Source organism: Nematolebias whitei, chromosome 5 (assembly GCF_014905685.2).
Source record: "Nematolebias whitei isolate Nwh7 chromosome 5, NemWhi1, whole genome shotgun sequence".
Taxonomy (NCBI): Eukaryota; Metazoa; Chordata; class Actinopteri; order Cyprinodontiformes; family Rivulidae; genus Nematolebias; species Nematolebias whitei.
This window is the reverse complement of record NC_056502.1, coordinates 25,682-39,869: the sequence shown is the minus strand read 5'-3', so window position 1 is coordinate 39,869 and position 14,188 is coordinate 25,682. Positions and strand designations below refer to the sequence as shown.

At 43.0% G+C, this 14,188-nt stretch overlaps 1 protein-coding gene across 1 annotated transcript in view; it reads left to right on the top strand.

Annotated features, from left to right (window-relative positions):
• The window catches only part of LOC119409585 (GON-4-like protein), a 137,543-nt gene that overhangs the window by 108,632 nt on the left and 14,723 nt on the right, over positions 1-14,188 (top strand). Inside the window, exons 18-22 of the mRNA XM_037676486.1 lie at positions 6,429-6,579; positions 6,711-6,827; positions 10,680-11,753; positions 11,852-12,107; positions 13,198-13,355. Of these exons, the coding sequence (XP_037532414.1) occupies positions 6,429-6,579; positions 6,711-6,827; positions 10,680-11,753; positions 11,852-12,107; positions 13,198-13,355 (1,756 nt within the window). The remainder of the gene's footprint in view (positions 1-6,428; positions 6,580-6,710; positions 6,828-10,679; positions 11,754-11,851; positions 12,108-13,197; positions 13,356-14,188) is intronic.

Genomic DNA, 14,188 nt, shown 5'->3' with positions numbered 1-14,188 from the left:
CCGGGAAGTTGCCACATTTTAATTGAGTTGACTTCCGGGTCAATTTAGAGCTTTCTGATTCGTGGATGGGCCAGAACAACCTGAACTCCAGATCTTTGAGATACGCTTTTGTTCCAGATGAGCCCATCGGTCCTGGTACAAAGCGTTGTACATATTTTGAGATTTTCTGCAAATCATCCATTGAAGGAGACAGTATCAACGGTCTCACATGCGTGATTGGTGCAGATTGGTCAAGGCCTGCCCCTACCGCCCATAATGGGGGTGGGGGTGGCGGCATGGTGTCAGGAGGAAGAGGTACATATCGGTGCAGGTCTGTCCCTACCGCCCATAATGGGGGTGGGGGTAACGGCATGGTGTCAGGAGGAAGAGGTGCAAGTGGGTGCAGACCCGTCCTTATCCCCCGAGACGGGGGTGTTGGAACGGGGCTAAGGGGAGGAGGTGTAACAGCATCTGTCTGGGGTGGTTGTGGCTGTTCGTCTCTGAGTCTCAGACCAGCCCGCCCCATATCAGAAATCTGGTTTGTAGCTGTAGCTAGTTTCTCCTCACAAGCTGTCAGGCGCTCCTGTGATGTCTGACATTTCCTTTGTAAATTCAGCCATTGTTGGAGTATCATCGCCTTGTCTGCCTTGCAATCCTCCAGCTCCTTTAATGCGATCTGCAACTGTTTTTGTAGCACACCGTTGTCTAAACACACGGATTGGTACGCACGGTCTTTATTCCTGGCTTCAGATAGTGATGCCTCAAGTGCTTGTATTTTGCTGTTCAGCAAATCAATTTCTGCACGCGCATCTTGCTGTAACTGAAACATCTGTTCATAATGTTTCGTCATGAGGACCTCGTGTTCGCTTCTAAATTGAAGGTGGTGTTCTTCAATTTTCTGAACCAACACTATTTCACTGTCTAACCTTAGTTTGAGGTTATCAGCTTTCTCAACAGCCGCATAGAATGATTCTTTCAGCAAAATTGCAATTTTAGCCAGCTTTTCATAACTTGACTTTGTGATTTCTGTAGAGGTCACACTTTCTGCAACCTCCTTCAGATTGTCCAATAACTCTTTTGGGTTCATGCGCTCTGTCTGATTCATATATGGATGTAAGGACGCTGTCAGAAGCGCTAATGCGTTCTCCAAGCAGTCCGCCATCCCTTTTGGGTCAAAGTCTTTTTCTAACACACCTGTCATGTTCGTTCACTGTGTAGCACTTTATCTGTTTAAAACAGTTGCACGCTTCAGATATTTTACAGGTAAATATTTGTATTCAAGTCAATGAGTTTTCACACTATTTTAGCTTTTTGGGTTTACACAGAAGTACTGTTATAAGTCAACTTATTCAAATGTGGGTACCTTTCTCAGGTTTTACCCCAATTCATGAATATTTAAGTAAATGCTCTCGGCAGTGTTACTTGTATGTGCTTATTTTTCAACAGTTACCAGTTACCAAGCTCTTTTTAGTGTATTTTACTCTAAAGCACTGAATTTTTTATAAACCTGCAATTTTTCTAAAAGTCTCACAGCAATCATCGGTTTAAAACGTTTTTTAAACCGTTCTGTTCCAGAAATTTGCTATTTTAACAGTTACTCATAGAACTAAGTTGTGAAAAGAAAAAGAAAAGTTGATGATGTATCAGGATTAATCAGTCCTTCCTCAGAAAAACTGTTATTCCTGTTGTCCTCCTGTCAGTGGCTTCTATTTAAAATTAAATAGGAAGATTTATTTTTTAGGTGGCAACTTAAACAGAAAAGTTTCTTTTTCCTGATAAGTTTACTCTTATTTAGTGATTTTGCAATTAAACGTGTATTATCTTTCAAGCAAAATGAGTAAACTTTTCAACTCTGTGAATATTTGAACCGTTTCTATTTTTTAAAGTTCCTAACTTTATTTTGTACCTTTATAAGGGATTACCAGTGAATAAAGTCTCTTTGGTAAATGCTCTTTGCATAAATACCTTTATAACTTTTAAAATGCAAGATAACAGTGTTTATTCAGCTAGAGGAAGTTTGTTAACTCAAAAATGCCTTACAGAAAAATAAAAACGTTTAATTTCACTCTTTAAACCTAAAACTGAAGTGAAACTGTGATTTAAAGTTTCTCCAGGAGGGTGTAGTGTTTAGCTTTCTACCAGCAGGAGTCTATGACGACTTCCTGTGACGTTCGGTTGACATCCTGTTGTTAGCCGCTTAGCTTAAAGTTAGCTTCGGCTAAACTCGGTCAAAATCAACATTTCTGAACGAATTTAAGCGTAAACGTGGCGTAGTTTCAACAAGCACGACTTTTATGCATGAACATGAGTTTTCTGGGACAATATTGCAGCTTTATTTAGTGATTTTAAGCACGGCAAAGCTCATTTCCGACATGGAGGAAGTGACGTGACACGTCACTCATCCGGTCGTTAGCTGTTAGCTTAAAATTAGCATCGCTAGCGTTGTTCAAAAACATCATTTAATGACGGATTTTAAACTCTAACGTGGCAAAATTTCAGCGAGTATGCTTCGAAGAACTTAACCAGCGTATCAAAATACACTTTTAAAGCGCTTTTCAGCTTTAAAAAGCAGATTTTATTTCCCTATGAAAACGAATTTTCATTTCCGGGTCACGTGACTGAAATCACCAATGACAGAGCAGCGCAGGGTTGAGAGGAAATGACGTAGCCACGTCAGTCAATTCTCAGCGAATCAGAGCGCTCCACAGCAGCAATATTCAACCAATCACGAAACGTTAAAGCAACTAGCATGCTAGATTAGCATAAAATCATTTCGTCACTTTTTCGTCTTTTAAACTGTCAAAATGCACTTTTTCTGTTAAAAAATGTAACGAATCAACTCTCTGAGCTGCACGGAGTCGGCGCTCCGTGGCACAACGTCTTTTAAACCGTTTAAAACAACTCGTTCGAACTTTTTCCAGAACCGAGCCGGCCAATAGAACCTCCGTCCGTTTGGACCACAGTTTAAACAGAATAACGTTTTCCACAGCTTCATCAGCTTAGTTACACGTAACAGGCGTACAATTTCAGCTTTCATAAAGACTTATGACACTATTTCAGCTTTCTGTGAGCTCCCAAGCATCACATTCCAGCACGCTTAAAACATGCAGCGTTTTGACTTCAAAGCGGCGCAGCTTGAGCTGCGTTCCAGCACAGCTGATACTGTTATTTTATGCCAACATGTAAAAAATCAATCTTTACACGAATTTACAGTCATTTATGAGCACGTTACGGGCCACCAACTGTAGTATGTCATATATGGATATATATTCATACTTTTCACGAGTTCCTCATCTTTCTGATTGTGTAAATGTCGTGCATTGAATTTAACAGAAATGCGAACGAGAGACGTTATTTATCTTTGACCCATCAAATGAATGCGGTCATTTATTTTCAGAATCAAAGTTTAACATCAAACATTTACATTAATTTGGCAAAATATGAAAATAACAGACAAGTTTCACAGATAATGGACTTCAATCACACGGCGGTGATCGAGGACTTTGCTTCAGATATTTCTAAAATATCTGTACTGATTTTAAGGGAAAGCAGAGTTTAAGATGGAAATGGAGATTTATCTTACAGAGAGATTTGTGAGGGAATTAATCTGTTTGACCAGAAACGTGCACGTTCCATCAGATCTCAGCTTGCCCACGGTACACTTGGTCGAAAATAGAACCTTCTACCTGGTTGACGATAAAATCAGCGTCGGCGTAGGGTTCCTTTCTGACTCTTTCAGCGTCTCCGTGAGAACTGCCAAACCCTTAGAGAGTCGTACGAGGTTATCCAAACAGAAATTATAATCCCAAAACGTCTCTGCATTTGGATCCTTTAACTCTCTTCATGAGTTAGAACTCTGTTACACTCTTACACTTTAACTCCATCACTCTTCAGCACTCTGTGTGGAACTCTCAGAGCTCTGCAGCATCAGACTCTCAGCTCCATTAATCTTCAGTGTCTGGCTTCAGACTTCAGACTTTTTTGAACCGGGAAGTTGCCACATTTTAATTGAGTTGACTTCCGGGTCAATTTAAAGCTTTCTGATTCGTGGATGGGCCAGAATAGAGGTGTGTTTTGTGATGTAAGATGTTATTAAAAGTCAAGGATTGTTTTAGTGACAAACAGAAAGATTATTGTAGAACTTCAGACTTCGTGGAGTCTCACTCTTTTTATCTTCTGAAAAAGTTTAAACATGACATTTCTTCTCAGTAAACATTTTAGTTGACCGAGACTCGACCTTTAACATACTTACAAAACTTGCTTATTGCAGACAGAAAAATCAAGAAATGCATATTAACCTGATTTCTTCTTAGAATGAGGAATAAAAATCATTACTTACTGTTTATGTAAAATAAAAATGAGTAGTTCTCTTCAACCTGTAAGCCTTGAGTGAATTAACACAATTTGATTATCAAACATTTGTAAAATAGTAATGATCATAGAGGATTGTCTTTTCTACTTGATTAATTCAAGGAAGAAAGTCTCCAGATGGCTCAAACTGTATTTCTGGATGCAGATCAATGAAATAACAGTCTCTGTCATCTGATCAGATTTGAGGTCAGATCAGGTTCACTACACAGAGCCCGAGCCATGCGTAGAGGTGAGTCCGACTATTTCTAGCCGGAACCTCTCAGCCTCACACACCAGCTCAGGCTCCTTCCCCACCAGTGAGGTGACATTCCACGTCCCAATAGCCAGCTTCCGTAGCCGAGGATCAGACCGCCAGGGTCCCCGCCCTCGGCCACCACCCATCCCACATTGCACCCGACCCCTTTGGCCCCTCCCACAGGTCCACCCCGAATAGCCGAACAGAGCTGGAGATGAAGAGGGGCTGGACTCGCAGGTCAGGCGGTCCATCCGGCGCTGGGACGTTCTCCTTTCTTCGAGGACCAGGAGGGGAGAAGGCAGAATCTCCACCTCCTGGCAGTAGCTTCTTTGTGCCGGCACAGGTTGGATCTGGAACTCGCCGCACCGGATCATGGTTCTGTCCATCTGCGTTAAGAATTTAGGTGTCTTTGTTAGCAAATTATGTCACCATGGTAACTCTGATTGCCAGAAAAAGTAATAGCACACATACCAGGGCCAAGCTGGTGGTTTTTATATAACATTTGTGTTGGTGCACATTATGGCTCGGGTCGCATTATAGTTGAAAGAAGAGTAAGTTAACTTACTCTCAGGAGAGTAGAATCGAGACAGCTTGTTTATTATTAAATTACTATTATTGATAAATATTAATATTAATAATTATTAATTATTTAATACTAACTACTAATTATTAATATAAATAATTATTAATATATTATTTATTAATATTAATAATATTTGTATTAATAATTTGTATTAAAATAATTATTAATATAATTATCACGGGGCCGAGCCAGTCGTTTGATAACTTTTGTGGTGGTAGACATTGTGGTTCAGGCTGCATTAATGGAGATAGAAATGTAGACACACTTCTGACGTGAGAAAAAATAGGTGCCTGTCATGCATTTGCATGGCGGTCCTCAATTAGTAGAGCGGCATATTCTCTGCTTGGTTCTAGATGCCTGCTTTAAAGTACGTAACTCAGAATTGAACCAAGGAGCCAGTTTTCTTTGATTTTTCCTTTGACTTTCTTTATCAATCAATCAATCAATCAACCGTTATTTATACAGGTAAATCCCATTGAGCCTCGAGGACTCATTTACAAGAGAGACCTGATTTCAACAAAGAAAGATGACAACAATGGACAACAGCAACAACAATAAACAGTTATAAAAACTCATACTACAGTTTTTTTGTTTTTTTTTAACAAATAGGATGGCTAAAAGGAAAAAGGTAACAAAACAAAAACAGCTAGGTTCCAAGACAAATGTAGAAAACTAAAAACAGGAACATGTCTGCATTGGACCCTGCCAGGAGTCAGCGGAGCAATTTTATCAAGCGATATTTGCACTGAAGTTGTAAAATTATCAACTAGATGATCTAAGTCACCTTTCTCTGATGCATTACTCTGCAAGACAGAGGAAAACATTGATGGAAGAGATTGTTTAAATTTGGTTACATCATTTTCTGATAAGCACCTGCTGAGATGAAATTTACTCTCAGTGACTGTGTAGTCATTTAATGTAAACTCAAAGGTTATTAAAAAATGGTCGGACAGAATAGGATTTTGAGGAACTATTACTAAGTCCTTAACCTCTATACCGTAGGTCAGAACTAAGTCGAGTGTGATGATACGAATGAGTAGATGTGCGGACGTTTTGGGTAAAACCAAATGACTCTATTAAATTATTAAAAGCTATGCTTAAGCTATCGCGTTCAACATCTACATGAATATTGAAATCACCCATTATTATGACTTTATCAGTGTTTAGTAGTAAGTCAATTCATCACTGTATGGCAGCTGCAGATACAGCAGGACATGAAATTACTTTTACACGGATGATTTTTTCCCCTTGATGGTGCAGGTTGATTGTTCTGGGCCTGAAACATTTTGATGGGGCGGTTCAATTGGATCAGCTTATCAGCTCCTACCTCCTCTGTAAAAGTCGATGGAGCATCAGGAAACATATCCGAGAGATGAGTGGTCTAAGAGCACCACATGACAACGTCATTAAGGTATTATCTCGTGTATGATTCATTCATTCAACGTTTATTTAGACAATGGCATCACACAAAAATGAGTGGCATCATACTTTTCTGTATTGAACTGGTAGCAGGTGAAGATAAATTTATCTGAATGTTTTCAGATGTTCATGACATATGGAGTCATCCCTTCAATGCCCACAGCTGCCAGCAGGGTCCAGCCAGATGACCAGCGCCCCCCGGTGGACAGAAATAACTCCAACCCTCCCAACTGGCTTAAGGTTAAGGACTGTAGATGGTCACTAGTGTTGTATTACTCATTATCTGTACACTAACCCCTCAGTCACCTGTCAACTTGACTTCTAACAAGGTGGAGTCAGTTCCTCTGGATGAGTTCTTCTTGTTGAAACGTTTTGTCTTTTATCCAAAATACGTCTTCAGTCTTTCTCTTTTACTAAGATCATGTGCAGAGTATCCTGTGTACTTTTACTGTGGTCATGTACAAGTGGTCAGGTGTAGAAAAAGTCAAAATATTTCTCTACTTTAATCCCAGTCTTAAATTCTCTGCGAGAGCCTCTCTTGTAAAGTGTGATGAGGAGGAAGAGGAGGAGTAGGAAAAATATCCATTCTATTCATTCATTCAACCTTTATTTAAACAGATAAATCACATTGAGCCTCGAAGACTCATTTACAAGTGAGACCTGTTTGGACAGACAAAAACAATGGTTAACTGGACACATGTAGGAGTTGGAGGCGAAAAAAATTCCTATCAGACTTTTTTCTTGGCTGAGAAAAACCCCTAATATTGAAAAAACACCTCGCATAAACAAGCACATATTTACGTAGACATTCTGCAGAGCAGGAAGAAGGAAGAAAGAAGAGACGAGAGCGGTCAGCAACGCCTACAGATGCTCTCGAGGTCACTGTAATCAGTCAATGTCCTCCGGTGAGATCCATAAACATTCTCGAGGTATGTCGAAAAATGGCCAAGAATAACCTCTATAAGAATCCAGAGTCCTGAAATGATGACACAAAGTTTTTTCAGCGGGGTTTCATCTGGTTATCAGTTGGAAATTTCTCAGGGAGGGGGTGGTGAGCGTCAGATCACATTTTCTCCAGGCGACTTTAGATAAGATGGCCTTCAAGGACAACCAAGGCGACCAAAATTTAGATAAACACACAGTTGTTTTGGGGACAGGTAAAACTTAATGACATCAACCTTCAGTCCGTGTCGGTCTACTCGGTTCCGAAATGTCCAAATTAACATGGCCAACACCAATGGAAACGTGTCTGAGTAAAAATCCCCAAGATCTGATCCATTCAGCCCAAAACATTTGAGTCCGGGTACTCCAGAACATGAACCAAGCCATCATAAAGACAAGCAGCGTGATCGGGTCCAAATTTGCTGCTGACAACTTCCTTGATTGTAGATAAAACCAGCACCAGCTGAATCCAAAAAAAGCAGGAACCAGTTATCGAAAATCCAATTAAATATGCGTCCTTAACATCCACAGATGGCAGCAGAGATGGACACATCATCAAGTCTTCCAGTCAATGAGATATCCAGCTGCGTACGTGCCAACAGGGTAAATCGGCTCGCCCAAAGCCTGTCTTCTCTTCAAGAAATGTTGTAAATTGAGATGAGAGACCAACTGGTCGAAACACGTCCATAATTATGGTTCGGAAGAAATGCAAGAGAGCCTCAGAAGCAGTTTCACAGACAGACGGAGAAGCAAAGCGGAGAGGGAGGGAGAAGCATCCGATCTCGTGGGGAGCGATTGGTGAAGTGTGAGCTAGCAGCTCTTGAAAGAGTCTGAAACTCCAAGCAGTCCACAAGATGACTGACTGAGAACATTTGGTCATAGTAAAGTATGTACTGTAGTGCAGTATAGGAATGCGCGATATATGCGGTACACGGTAGAAACAATAGACATTTAGCCTATGATGGAGATGTTTTCTACCGGCTAACCACAGTAATGCTGGGTCTGATGTAAAATCAGAGTTGTCAGATTTAATTGTTGCATTTTTTAAGTTGAAAACTGCGTAAATGGTGTTAAATTATGTTTTCTTCGAGAGCTAAGTAGCAAAGCCACACGATAACTACGGCCAGCTTGCCGTACTGTTGCCGTATTCGGATGCATGCTCAAAACGCTCTGTTCCATCAAAAGTTAAAATAAGTGTTTTTCAGCTTTTGAGAGTGCATTTGTGATTAAAAAAAGGGTTAAACCTGCTCTCTGATCAGTGAAAAGAATGCTGTGTTGTGTGATTTTACTGCTATACCCTGTCTGGTCAAAGCCACAGAGGAAACTGGTCGCCATTTTGTGTCAGCTCTCCTTAAAGCGGAAGGAAATGCCCACTGGAGGGTTGGAGGGTTAAGTGCTTTCACTGCACACATTTAGGTAAAATACTGTTCTATTGCTGTTCACTTCTTAAGTTAGAAGACTAGGAACTATTAAGAGTTAACAACATTATTTTATTTATGGCTAAAACTACATTTGATATCTCCTGATGCATGCTCAATAATCCAGGAAGAAAATTTTAAAAAAGTTCAATCTGGTCCTCTGGACATTCATAAAAAAAAAGCAAAACAAAACTAAAACAATTGTAGAAACGCTTCGTCTTTCATCCGAAAGACTTCCTCATTCTGAGGTGCTGAATTCAGCTCAGTCTCTTAAATAGCACCTTCTCAGAGTGGATCAACCAGTTTTGCTGCTGACAACCAGAACCAGCTGCTCACATGATCAAGAAGGACCATCAGCCTAACAATGGATCATTAGCACCTGATGGCTGTTTACTGTTCACAGAGGGCTGAGTGACACTAGCAATAACAGCATTGTAAGAGGGGGACAGTTGAACGCGGAGGCTCCACCCCTGTTTAATGATGGACGGTTTCTTTTCACAAAGATGGCCTCCTTTACTCCTCTCTCAAACCATCGTTCCTCTCTATCAAGGATTTGAACATTTTCATCCTTGAACGAGTGACCGCTAGCCTGGAGATGAGTGTAGACCTCAGAGTCCTGGCCTGTGATTCTCACAAATCACTTCCATCTTATGGTTTAGCTCGTAAATCAGCTGATTTTGAGTCCTCAAATCACAAACCAAACCTTCCAAAGCAAGCAGCCTGACGAGGGCCAAATTAGCTGCAGCTGTCTTATTTGTATGTTGATAGACCAGGAACCAGCCGATTCCGAAAAGCAGGAAACCTGTTATCATAAATCTGATTGTATATGTCTTCGGCATCCTCCTGAGATTCTCAGCGGAACATGAGGGCTCTCCAGGACCCTGTCTTCTGTATTCTGGTTGTGTTTACTGACCTTGAACCTATTTTAAGTAGTACAACTGAAAAATGTTGAAAAATATTTAAAAAAAAATGAAACAAAAGCAGTTACATTATAAAGGGATATAAAATAATAACCTTTTCAGTAACCTGGTAACTAGTTTCCCCTATATTACTTGCCTTGGCAGGCCGCTCATCTCTTCCGTGATTTTTGTTGATGGGATGGTGGGGCGGAGATGCTTCTGTTTGTGTGCTATTTGTGCAGACAGTTTTTGAGCGTGCGGAGTGGGGTGGTGGGGGACGGAGCGCTGTATCTTTAGTTTAGCTGTTAAATTCATGGCAAAAATCAATGCAGACATGTTTCTGGTTTTAGCATTTTACACGTTTTATAATGTAGCTGGTTTTATTTTGTTTTTATTTAATTTCTTCTATTTACTTTTTATTTTATATGCTTTTTATATGATTGCCTATTGTTGTCTGTACCTCATCTGTGTTCTTTGTTTATATCAGGTCTCTTGTAAATGAGTCCTCGAGGCTCAATGAGACTAACCTGGATAAATAAAGGTTGAATGAATTTAGCTCGTATGTACTGTGCACCGCTAGCTTAGCGCTACGTCAGTACCGGCAGTAGTGGATTGGGATTGGGGGGGGGGGGGTATACAATTTGGTAGGCAGGGCGTCAGTTCTGTTGACAGGTCGGGGTGCACTGCTTGTATAATGTTAGGGGAAACACTGGACTAACCCCTACCTGTGAATTAACCTAGACCTCATGCGTTAACTAACCCATCAGTCTCATAACCTCACACTGATGCATTGAAAGGTCTCTAACATTCGCCGTGATTTTTTTCCCCTGCAGAACAGTCAGCAGATCATTCAGAAAACTCGACTCGATGCTACTCGTTACCCCCCCTTCCTCCCCCCTGGCTGCACCCTCAGGCTCCATCCCTATTTTATTAGTAAGTCCCGCCCACCTCTTTCTGCTCACAGGCGCCTTTTCACCTTGGCCCACAATGCGTCTCTGCTTCCTCTGGCCAAAGCCCCATTGAATGGACGGGTGGACACGCAGCCATCTAGCGTGTTGGTACCTGACCCCCCTGCTGTGTCAGGATCCCCGCCTGCTCAGTCTCCAGTCAGAGGGGCCGCCCCTTTGGTTGCTCCTCACTTAGGCCCCACCCATCCCAAGTGTGCTGATGCCATCCAGTCTGACCTCCCTATAGGCCAACAAAACTCTGCACCTCTGCTCTTGCCCCTCACATCCCTGTCCAGCCCTAGCACTACAACTCCCACAATGCCTTGTTCACCTGCTTTACAGGAGCCAGATTATGTCCTTTTGCAGATGGTGTGGTTGCCTTCAGCTCCTTGTTTCACCACGACCTCCCAGCATGCACTGGGACCAGAGCTCTACAAACCAATCAGTGCAGAGCAGCAGGAGCAAAATGTCAGAGAGCCATACTCTTTGTTTGAGAAGGAGGTGAAATCGAAGCTGAGAGACGAGGAGGAGGAGGAAGAGAGCTCTGCATCCACTCTTAGTCTACTGTCTTCCTGCACAGGAGACAAAGAGGAGGAGAGGGAGGAGCAGAACTGGGCTCTGATGGCTGTTGGCCAAAATGGAGAGAGAGAGGATGGAAACCCTGAAGGACACGAGGAGCAGGAGAAGACTGAGGACAAGGAAGACCACCAAGTGGACAAAACATGCGGGGGGAGAGAGGGACAGGGAGAGCAGGGCAGTGAGGAGGAGGACAGGAGGGAGGCAGGGGGAGGAGAGAGAAAGGGTAATGGAGACAAGGACCACCAGGGTGAGGATGAGGAGGAAGAGGATGAAGAAGAAGAAGAGGAAGAGGATTTTGATGACCTAACACAGGATGAAGATGAGGAGGAAGTAATGTCATCAGCATCAGAGGAGTCAGTTTTGTCCATTCCAGAGTTGCAGGTAAACAAGAAGTTGTCAGGTTGGTGATGATGTGGTCCAGAACTGCTGTCGTGACTACAGTTCACAACAGTACGCATTTCCCTGTGTCTGTCCCACAGGAGACAATGAAGCAGCTAACATGGTTGGCCACAGAGCGTCGTCTCTGTGTGGACGGAGACTCTGAGGACGACCAGTCTCCCACCTCACAGGAAGATGAGGAGGAGGAGGAGGAGGAGGAAGATGGGTTGAAGGCTGAAGATGTTGGAGAGGTGCAATGCTTCAAGACAGGCTTGGGTGAGGGTGAGGAGACACCACACGGAGAGGGGACTCCCAGAGGAGGACGAAAGTGTCCAGGACGAGGACGAGGACAGCCATGTATGCGACAGAGACCTTGTATTCTGCTGCGAAGCATTGCTGAAAACTAAATGTTACTCTTTTTTTGTGTTGTTTTGGTTTTGGCGGTCTCCTGTCCTACTGTGCTGTGTCCTTGCTGTCCCTCTTCTCTATTGTCTCCTGTCCTACTGTGCCATATCCCTGCTGTCCCTATTCTCTATTGTCTCCTGTCCTAATGTGCCATGTCCCTGCTGTCCTTCTTCTCTATTGTCTCCTGTTCTACTGTGCCATGTCCCTGTTGTCCCTCTTTTCCATTGTCTCCTGTCCTACTGTGCCGCTTCCCTGCTGTCCCTCTATTCTGTTGTCTCCTGTTCTACTGTGCTTTGTCCCTGCTGTCCCTTTTTTCTATTGCCTCCTGCCTTACTGTGCTGTGTCCTTGCTTTCCCTCTGTATTGTCTCCTGTCCTACTGTGCTGTGTCCCTGCTGTCCTTCTCTACTGTCTCCCATCCTACTGTGCTGTTTCCTTGCTGTCCCTCTATTCTATTGTCTCCTGCCTTACTGTGCTGTGTCCCTGCTATACCTCTTCTTTATTGTCTCCTGTCCTACTGTGCCGTGTCCCTGCTGTCCTTCTCTACTGTCTCCCTTCCTACTGTGCTGTGTCCCTGCTGTCCCTTTTTTTTATTGCCTCCTGCCTTACTGTGCTGTGTCCCTGCTATACCTCTTCTTTATTGTCTCCTGTCCTACTGTGCCGTGTCCCTGCTGTCCTTCTCTACTGTCCCCCTTCCTACTGTGCTGTGTCCCTGCTGTCCCTTTTTTCTATTGCCTCCTGCCTTACTGTGCTGTGTCCTTGCTGTCCCTCTGTATTGTCTCCTGTCCTACTGTGCTGTGTTCATGCTGTCCACCTTTTCTACTGTCTCCTGTCCTACTGTGCCGTGTCCCTGCTGTCCCTCTTTTCTTTTTTTTCCTGTCCTACTCTGCCGTGTACTTGTTGTCCCTATTTTCTATTGTATCCTATCCTACTGTGCTGTGTTCATGCTGTCCCCCATTTCTACTGTCTCCTGTCCTACTGTGCCGTGTCCCTGCGGTCTCTTTTCTACTGTCCCTGCGGTTTCCGTCTGTCTCTATTGTGCAGGTCGCAGCCGTCCCCTTCGTGGTCTAACAAGAACCCGTCAGGAGCGTTACAGTAAAGATGCAAACAAACTGCCCCTGCTCTACGACGAGAACATTCTGGAGAATGATCCTCTCAGAGAAACTAAAGACACCGCATTTGCTCAGAGTTACCTGAACAGGGTGAGACACTTGCTCGTTACCTGAACATAGTGAGACGCTCGCTCGTTACCTGAACAAAGTGAGACACTTTCTTGTTACCTGAAGAGAGTAAGACACTCACTTGTTACCTGAACAGGGTGAGTCACTTGCTTATTACCTTAAGTGAGTGAGGTACTCACTTGTTACCTGAACAGAGTGAGGCATTCACTCATTACCTGAACAGAGTTTTACCTTTGCTTGTTACCTTTACCTGAACAGAGTGAGACTCTCTGTTGTTACCTGCACAGAGTGAGACACTCTGTTGTTACCTGCACAGAGTGAGACACTCTGTTGTTACCTGAACATAATGAGACACTCACTTGTTACCTGAACATAGTGAGACACTCACTTGTTACCTGAACAGAGTGAGACACTCACTTATTACCTGAACAGGGTGAGACCCTCGCCCGTTACCTGAACATAGTGAGACACTTTCTTGTTACCTGAAGAGAGTAAGACACTCACTTGTTACCTGAACAGGGTGAGTCACTTGCTTATTACCTTAAGTGAGTGAGGTACTCACTTGTTACCTGAACAGAGTGAGGCATTCACTCATTACCTGAACAGAGTGAGACACTCTGTTGTTACCTGCACAGAGTGAGACACTCTGTTGTTACCTGAACATAATGAGACACTCACTTGTTACCTGAACATAGTGAGACAATCTCTCGTTACCTGAACAGAGTGAGACATATTTTCATTACCTGAACAGGGTCAGACACTTGCTCGTTACCTGAACAGGGTGTGACTCGCACTTGTTACCTGAACGGGGTGAGACACACGCTTGTTACCTGAACATAGTGAGACACTCGCTT